Here is a 9,186-nt window from a genome sequence, read left to right as displayed (position 1 = left end):
CCCCCCCCGTTTCTGTTCAGAAAGGGGAAGGCCTCCCATGGGCATTAGCAAACCATGCAGTGTCAAGTTGTTAAGATTAAGCACCTCCCCTTGTATTTAGGCTGGGCAAGGCAATCCAGTATGAGGAATAGGTTCCTAATAGCCAGTAAAAGCATTAAGAATAGCCCCTTTTCCTGTTTTTAGGAGACCCACAAATAGACCAAGTTACACAAGTGTCACACATAGGTAGAGGGTCTAGGTCAGTCTCATGCAGGCTCCCATGGTTGTCTGAAAGCTCAGTCTCTGAAGGGACACAACTTCTCATCATCACCTTGGAGAGGTACTTTACAGGTAGCTTCTTCACAAGTCCCTGAGTTCTGTCCCCTCATCATATACTAGAGTGTCGCCTTGGTGGCCGACCCGTGAAACAGGCATGCAGTTCAGAATCGGTTCAGCCCCTTAGGAGCTTGAAACTTGTATAGAAGCTCTGAGCAGTAGAGAAGCTCTGGGCAGTAGTGGCTCTGGGTAGCACTGCAGACACCATACACAGAAACCCTGACACTAAGTACCAAGGTCTCCCTTTAAATGTCTTGAACATTGCCATAGCATATTTATGTATGTCCCTTACCACAGCCCATTTGGACCCTCTTAGCTTATATGCTTGAATGGAATTGGTTCCACTTAATCTTGTTTGGTGTCACATTCAGAGGCTGAGTTTATACCATATGTAATAGGAAGTATACTTGTGAATTGGTGTTTTTAAACATTTATGTTATTTTTCCTTTTATGTGTATGGGTGCTTCTCCTGCATGTATTATTTTGCACATTGGCATGTGGTGCCCACAGAGGCCAAAAGAGCATGTTGCATCTCCTGGAACTGGAGTTCCAGATCATTGTGAGCGACCATTTGGGAGCTGGGAATTGAATGCAGATCCTCTCGAAGAGCAACAAATGCTCCTAACAGCTGAGCCATCTCTCTACCCCATATTTGTCAATTCTGCAGTTGCTAGTTTGCTCGGCACAACCCTTACAACAAGTATACTTTTGTTTTCTTTTGTCCATTCAGTGTTTCAGTTATTATCTTACACTTAGCTATGTCTTTATGTTGGCTAAGGTCAATTGCCTTGACTTTTACTTAATGAAATTTAAACTGCTACGATGCTGGGAAGCCTTCATAGCGTTAACAACCAGTTGTGTCTTTCTTTTAAATGGTGTATGATTTTCAAAGAGGCAGACGTACTTAGTATAGGAGAACTTGTATTATAGGTATATTTCAATTGCTGTAAATTGGTGAAATGTCAAGATTCCTAGTTTTTCTCTTTTTATTCTGCTGGCCTGCCTCCAAAAATTAATTTTTTTCACACATAACCTAAATTTATCTTGGGCATTAGTAACAGAAGAAATTCTGTACTTGTGCTTACCAAGTCACTCCCTTTAATGTGTTCCATATTTTTAAAATATGTATTATTATCATTATTGTGTATGTGTGCACACACGTGGAGGTCAGGGGACAGCTCTGTGGGTCGGTTCTCTTCCACCATTATGTGGATTAAAGGCACTGCACTGGCTTCATCAGGCTTGCACGACAAGTGCCTTATACACTGAGCCCTCTCGCCATCTGTGTTTCGTAGTTCTTATATGTACATAAGAGAATATTTCATTTATCAAAGCAAAGTTTCATAACTTCTTACGGAATCTCTTCAGGTATCTCCTTGGCAACGGCTGCTCATCCTCTTATTGACTGGCATTTTACCAGTTATTTGTGAGTACAAAGGCTGTGTTTCAACAAATGGTATAATGAAGAAAAAAATGCAGGGACAGAGGAGTCACTTCTGAATGGATCACCCGGTTCCCCTCTGTGTCTTTGCACAAGCTACTTGCCCTTCTGTGTCACAGCTGTCTTTTCTAAGTGTAAAGAAGTAGGATTAAATGATAGCTGTTTTCTTTTTATTCCAACATTAAGCCCCACTTCCACCCTTCTAGCACCTTATGACTCTGATGAAAATTGTTTCTTTCGGGGATTTAAATCCTCAGTTTAGGAGCTAAAAACTTCCCATTCATCATGTTTAATAGAATTGTCAGTCCCTTCTGTTGGTAACACTTCCTTTGAACTTTTGGCGTTCCCATTTAAAATTTATGGCTTGTCTTAACTTCTTTTAAACAAAATTTAATAAACTCTCCAAGTTAGTACATGATCATGGCATACTGTCTTCATCCCAGTAAATGTGTGGTTGATACCAATGCATGCAAAGCAGTATAATGGTTATTTCCTTTTTTCAAAGAATCATGTCACTAATAAGACAGGATAATAGTAGGCTTGCCCTGTTTCAGTCAGTAGGTTTTGGTTTTTAGAGACAGGGTTTCTCTGTGACTTTGGAGCCTGTCCTGGAACTCTCTTTGTAGACCAGGTTGGCCTCAAACTCACAGAGATCCACCTGTCTCTGTCTTGCGAGTGCTGAGATTTTGGGCCTGAGCCACCACCACCAGGCTCAGTCAGTATTTGAGAGACCAGCACAATCAGTTCACTGTAGGTACAGGTAATGAAGCATGGGATTTGGACTACAGTGCACGGGACTGGCAAGCATTGGCTTTTATGTAGTAGTAGAGTAGATGACATCTGCAGGAAGTTGGAATTGACTGAATTATAGTTGAGTTAGAGCAGCTTTTGTTCAACATGGGAAGCAGCGAAACAGGAATCTAGGGAAACTGTAATTTGAATTTATATAGAAAAGCTAGGCAGAGCCCTAAGTATAAAGGTCCAAGAAATTTTAAGTTACTCTAAAAGCAATTGGAAGTGCTCCAGGCATTTTAAACAGAGGATGACACCATTAAAAGAATTCTCTGTTATCTCTGAACTCAGTTGAGTTGAAGCAATCATTATTAATCATTGAACAAGTCTTATTTTAAATCAAATTTGGAGTTCTGTATTTTTTCCACTAGTGGTGTTTTCTAACTTCCATATCATGGAATATCAAAGGTAACTACACTAATATGTAAGGCTTTTATAAGCCTTTTGCTAGAAGTAATTGTTTTCTTTAGCCCCAACATATTTGCTGGAGCCAGCCTTAACTCCGCTCTGTCAACCTCTCTCACTTGCCTCCTGTGGGAAAGCATGCTCTTCTTGAAAACGTAGTTTAGGATTGCCATCGCATATGCTTGGTGTGTGTTGAGGGGTGCCCCGGTAGCATTTTGCATGTGGAAGCTGATCAAAGCCCACCTCTTCCCTTTGGGTACCTTTAAAGTCTGTGGCCTGAATTGTGTTCTGAGGCCGAATCCCTCTGTATGTGTTCTAAGTCTCTCAGGAAGAAGCCACACAGCAACCAACTGTTTAGCCATGGTGCTGTCATGACTCCCACTTACTCCAGCAAGAGCCAACTTGGATTTAGTGATAGGTGCTTTTGCTGATAGTCCCAGTCCTTTCACTGTATGATATGAAGAACAGTTCACTTGGAGAGAGTAAATGGGCATAATTATGACCTTTCCTACTCTTTTCAGTTAGAAGAAAATGAATAAGGCTTTTAAAAAATGTCTAAAGTGGCAAGCATTTAATTTTCAAGTCTAATGTTTGTAGTTCTGGGTCAGTGGTTGACAAATGATAAAAGTTGTTCATTGATGATCTTGTCGGTGGGTGATTTCTCAGATGTGTGTGGTGTTAAAAGGAAGGGATTACTTTGTTTGTTCATTTGTGGATCATACCACTTGAATCTGCCCGTATTAGCATCACTGTTTCCGATGTTCCTGTTGATGAATCAGAGATAGGGCAGTAGTGCTTTTGGACAGAATTGTTTCAGATGAGCTTCTGTAGACTGCAATAAAGTCTAAGATACTAGGCTTCACATTTAATGAAGTATCAGTTCTTACCCAAGGATATTTTTCTTCCCTTTAGTTCTCTGTATTTTGATTAACATGCTTCAGTAGCTCACTCTTAGTATATGTGTTTCTCATATTTGCATGTTTAATGTGTAATTAGTTTTAGCTGATGATGATGAAGAAATGGGTTTTTAATTACAAAGAATATAGTGTGTTTCAGAGTACTCTGTTTTTGAGACCTTATTACTTCGATAAGTTTTTTTTTTTTTCTGTTTGTCTAGCATAGTCTCATTTGTGACCATCACTTTTGGAAGCCATTGGCTAGAGGGTCTCTTTGCCTGCTGCTTCTCCCTCCCTTCTGCTTCCCTCAAGTAGCCTCAGCATTGCTTGTCTTGGTTTATTATATCACTTGTAGGCTTGTGAGAAATTCCAGAATAAACCTGAGTTTTAAATTGCTATCTTGGAAGCAGATTGGTGTTCAGTTTTTGTACTCCCTGTATCATCTTTAAATATTTAAATTGCAGACGCTCTGGCTGCCTCTTAAATTAGATCCTTCACTTAGTAGTTTTGACATTTCATAACCTTGCTCCTCAGGCATTAAATATTCACCTGTTTAAATGGCACTGAAAATTTAAAATATAAACCCATATATTAATCCAGTGACTTAGATTGGAGATCAGCTCACATTTGCAGAAGGAAGAAGCTGTTGGCCCCTTCTAGGACATATGCTAGAGATTCATTGTATTGAAGTATTTCTAGTACAGAATTCAACTGGAAAAGAAAACCCACTTGAGCCGTCTCTGAGGGAATTTAGTTTTAAAGACCCACAAGGGTATTTAGCACTTTGAGGATGGAGACACCCCTGTGTGGGTTGGTGCACAGGCAAGGCATCCATACAGCTCCAAATTCGCAGCAAAATCTGAGTGCTGACCACTGCTAATGATTACTAGGTAGGTTGGGCTGATAACTGATTTAAATCCCCACAGTGAGCATCTTCATCCTTCTCCAAGGATCTGAAAGTGTACTTTGTATTTATAATCCTCTGAGATTGAGGAACTGTTTTCCTTTTCTTGGAAGGCAGAATGTTGTCAACAGTGATATTCCTGACAGAGCAAAGGGGGCTGCTTTAATTCTGAGAAACTTACCTGGTGCATTATGGGAGAAGGGTCAACACAGCCTTTCTTCTTGGAAATTCCTAGGGGTAGTGTGTTTTATTTTTATGGCTTAGAGAGTGAAATAAAACTAATTTTAATTATGATGTACAATTTCTACATTTAATCTCAACTGGTGACCACTATTTTTAAGAAAAGCTACTTTGAAATACATTAATGCATATGACATAAAAATAACTGGTTTAGTGACATCTTTTCTGCTATCTTTGCTTAGTTTATGTATGTGTTTTAAGAAGCGGTCTAGAGTTGCTTAAAAATTCTGAACCTCTTACAACAAGTGAGCTGACACGCTAGCTTCAGTAGTGTGATACTGTGTAGAGAGAGTTGGAGCAGGAGAAAAAGGCACAGAGCCGAGAAGATCAGTTGGTGAATCCAAAACTCTGTAGCAGCTGTGTATGACCTCAGGCATGGGATTTGAATTATCTTTACCTCTTCCGCCAGCCTTAATTTTTTTTCTGTGCCCTGCCTGCCTCAGAAGATAGTTGAAGGCACAGAAAGAAAACTATTTGATCATGCTTTATATCTGACAAAAACCTAAGTGTGAACATGATTACATTGTTAAGCAGTGCTTGTTACCATCATGGGTTTTAGTGTAACCCATTATCTCTGTTCTACATATAGTAGTGGAAACCAGTTCTCTGACAACGTTATAGGGAAACGCTGTTTTAAGATTTGTCTTAGAGCTTTTAAAACATGATTTGAAATTAAATAATGTAAATTTAAATGTGTATATTAAGCCTGCTATGGATGTTCACACCTCTCAGACCAAGTACCCACAACGCTAAGGCAGGAGACTTGACCTAATTCTGAGGCCAGCCTGGTCTAAAGAATGAAGTCCTATCTCAAAAGCCAAACCAAACAAAAACAAAAGCAAGCAAACAAAAGGATGGGCATTGAAGGCAGGGCAACTGATCCAGTATGCTTTCAGTTTTTTTTATATAATCACTAAATATAAGCCCTTTATCCTAAATATATCTCAGGATAACTTAAAGCACCTCACCCACACATGTCGGAGATGTACAAAGCAGTGCATGTCGCTGTGGGAGTGAAGGACTCTGGAAAGCCATGATGGACTCAGTTACTCTGAACTTAATCATGCATCTTTCTTGACGTACTCAGATGTATGTAGAGGGGAATCATATTCATAGCACAGCCAACCTATTTTAGACTCTTAATGCCATGCAAACTAAAAAGTACTTATTTATTCTTAAGAACTACTTTTAAAAGTAAAATTCCGCGGTTTATGTGATGTATTAGGACTAGGGAGTTTGTCCCAAGTTAACAGGGTCTTCAGTGAATTGAATCTAGCTTTGAACTAGGCTCACTGATTGGAGAATTGTCACTTTTTACCACTGTGACTCTCCCTGTGTATGCTAAGCTTGAGCCTCCTGACTGCTTCTCTGTTAGCCTCTCACTCATTGACGGTGTATAAATGCTTGTGACCGCCCTGTAGCCCATGGTGAGTGGCTCTTTCACAAAGAGAGCATTTCAGCCACATGGTCCAGAGCAGAGTGACTGCTGACTGGCTCCCTGCTGTGGAAATAAAGCCATGAATTTCTCAGTCTAGAAGTGGGGCAAGCGCCGGATTGTGTAGCCTCCTTAGATGATGACAAAGCAGTCTAGAAGAGAGCTTTGGTAGGCATGTGTTCTCACAAATTCAAACATACTTTAGTGGCCGTGGGACCATAGGTACAGAAGTCCCAAGGATGGATTTTTGCTAATATTATTTTGATCACTTCAAGGTTTCCTCCCCTTTTCCCTTTTCTTATGAGTGTTCATCACTAAGTAGCTAGGTGCAGAGGGAAAGAGTGTATGTGAATATTTTCCCTTTGTTCCTGCCAGATTCCTTTGTATAGGACAGGACACTGTAATGTGACTGTCAAATTAGACCTTGGAAGAGCATCTGTATTTTCACTTGTTAGTGAGCAAACTGATAAGAATAGAGGTATTAAATGTAAGGGGTAAAAGATAACCAAGAACTACATAAGTTAATATAAAACACGGCCTGTGTTTTCTTCTTTTGTTTTATTTCCTAGAAAGTTATTTTTAAAAGTTAACAAAGAACTGCAGGCATAAACCAGGAAGAAAATGTTTGATGCTTTAGTTACGAAAATATTAGTTTTGAGCAAAGATTCTATATTAGAGAAATCAATGATTAAAGGTGGGCACTACTAGGTAACATAATCAGGCAGAAGTAATCATATTGTGTTAGTCTAGCAAGTCAATCCCAGAGTTAGATGTGTTGGCTCTTTTTATGAATGATGCAGTAGACAAGCCATGTTACAAAATTTCTGTCCATGTAGTTGGCCAGTCCTGAAGAAATCACAGGCAAACCGAAGGGAATATGATGAGGAATCACTTAGGGGACAGGACACGTAGCTGTCTCAGTAATGCTTATATGATGGGCAGAGCAGGTATGGATTTCAGCTTGGACAAGAATCTGGATGAGATGATGGAGTATACCATAAATGCATGTAGTGCTGTGGACTCACATCATCCATGGGGGATCAGCACATATTCTTGCATTGACCACATGCTGGTCATTTCTAAACATTATGAATCCAGTGATGAGCAAGACCTGAATAGTGATGATTATCAACTAATACAGGCTTTTTTTTTTTTTTGTCTTCCATCTTGTACAAATTTGGAATGCTTTCATTAAAAGACTTTAAGTATAAGGAAGGCAGAAAGACTGTGAGAGCCAAGGGAATACTACAGGCTGATACACGTAAGAACTCATAGACTACGGAGATGCACAAGACCCTCACAAGTTCAAGCTAGACAAATCCCAGTGTGGAAACGGGAAATAAGCCCATGTAATTGGTACCTGCTGGGAGAGGGAAAGTCAGCTTTATCCAGTGGAATGACATTGGGTATATCAACTACTCCAGGGCAGGCCTTATGCTCAGGAGGATTGGCCAACACAGACGGGATTCCCTGCTTATATTCATGGGTGCTTCTGTCGTCAGGATGGTGTGATTTGTTGTCTTATTTTGAGATAGAGAAGGAACGTGGAGTAGAGTGAGTAGAGAGGGCGGCCCTGGGAAGAACTGGGAGAAGGGAAAGAATAAGATGAAATTATGTTGTATGAAAAATTTTAAAAAACTTATAGGAGGGTTTTTTTTTTTTGAGAGAACATTAAATAGCAGATAAAGTCATTGAAAACATTTGCTGTAAAAATGAAGGTTATGAAAACTTGTAAATGAGAAGACAGTGGATCAAGAAGGTTATGACTCCTTAGTGTATTTAAATCTCTGGGAATTTGTGTAAGTGGCATTGACAAAAATTATAAGAAAACCTTCACGAATGTTTAAGTATTTTTAAACGTATACCACCATCTCCAGAGACAGTATAGTATGGAAAACAAGTCATAAGAATGCATCTGATGACTTCAAAATATGTTAACTAGGAGTGATTGCTCCCACATCTCTTGCTTCCTGTTGGCCTGCTCCCCTTGGTGTACCATGCTGTGTGTGATATTGGTGTGCTGTGCTGTGTGTGATACTGGTCTGGTTCCGCTGGTGTGCTGTGTTGTGTGTAAATGTTCGTCTGCTCCCTTTGGTGTGCTGGGCTGTGTGTGATACTGGTCTGGTTCCCTTGGTGTGCTGTGCTGTGTGTGGTACTGGTCTCATTTGAGACCTCACAGATGCACTTGGAGTAGATCTTCTCTTATTCACACAGAGAAATGGCATTGTCTTCTTGTCTGAAATGCGCCCCCGCCCCCATGAATAAACATCCTACTTACATTAAGGCCAGTGTTTGCTCTCTGTCCCTTATGGAGCAGTTATCAAGGTAGGCATTGAGTTTCTGAAAGGAGTGAGTATATCAGTATGCTTAACCGTATTCCCCTTTTCAGGTTTCCTATGCTCGCCCAAGCTCAGCTTCTATCAGAGATGCAAACTTATATGTCAGCGGGCTTCCGAAAACAATGACCCAGAAGGAGCTGGAGCAGCTGTTTTCACAGTACGGACGCATCATTACTTCTCGCATTCTTGTCGACCAGGTCACTGGTAAGTGGGCAGTGGTTCTGGATAGTCTTGTGCTCTCTGATGGGCAGATTCTGAAATAGTCTGTCTCCTCACACAGCAGCCTTGCCTCTAGAGCACATCAAAGGTGTATGTGGGCCAGAAAATGCAATTTTCTGCTGGAATTGTTCATAAATGTGCATGGACAGAAATAGATGGTGGAGTGGAGTGAGCAAGCTTGAGTCATTTCCACCCCGAAG

The 9,186-nt window shown here is 40.4% G+C and overlaps 1 protein-coding gene across 14 annotated transcripts in view; it reads left to right on the top strand.

Moving 5' to 3' along the window:
• Positions 1-9,186, top strand: part of Elavl2 (ELAV like RNA binding protein 2) — a 157,694-nt gene that overhangs the window by 134,594 nt on the left and 13,914 nt on the right. For all 14 annotated transcript variants that reach the window (XM_013348257.2, XM_026782025.1, XM_026782024.1 and 11 more), the window contains one exon: positions 8,818-8,971. In XM_013348257.2, coding sequence (XP_013203711.1) covers positions 8,818-8,971 — 154 coding nt within the window. The remainder of the gene's footprint in view (positions 1-8,817; positions 8,972-9,186) is intronic.

The sequence above is a fragment of the Microtus ochrogaster genome, chromosome 10, assembly GCF_000317375.1.
Source record: "Microtus ochrogaster isolate Prairie Vole_2 chromosome 10, MicOch1.0, whole genome shotgun sequence".
Taxonomy (NCBI): Eukaryota; Metazoa; Chordata; class Mammalia; order Rodentia; family Cricetidae; genus Microtus; species Microtus ochrogaster.
The sequence above is the reverse complement of the archived record's forward strand: the minus strand, read 5'-3'. Positions and strand labels throughout refer to the sequence as shown.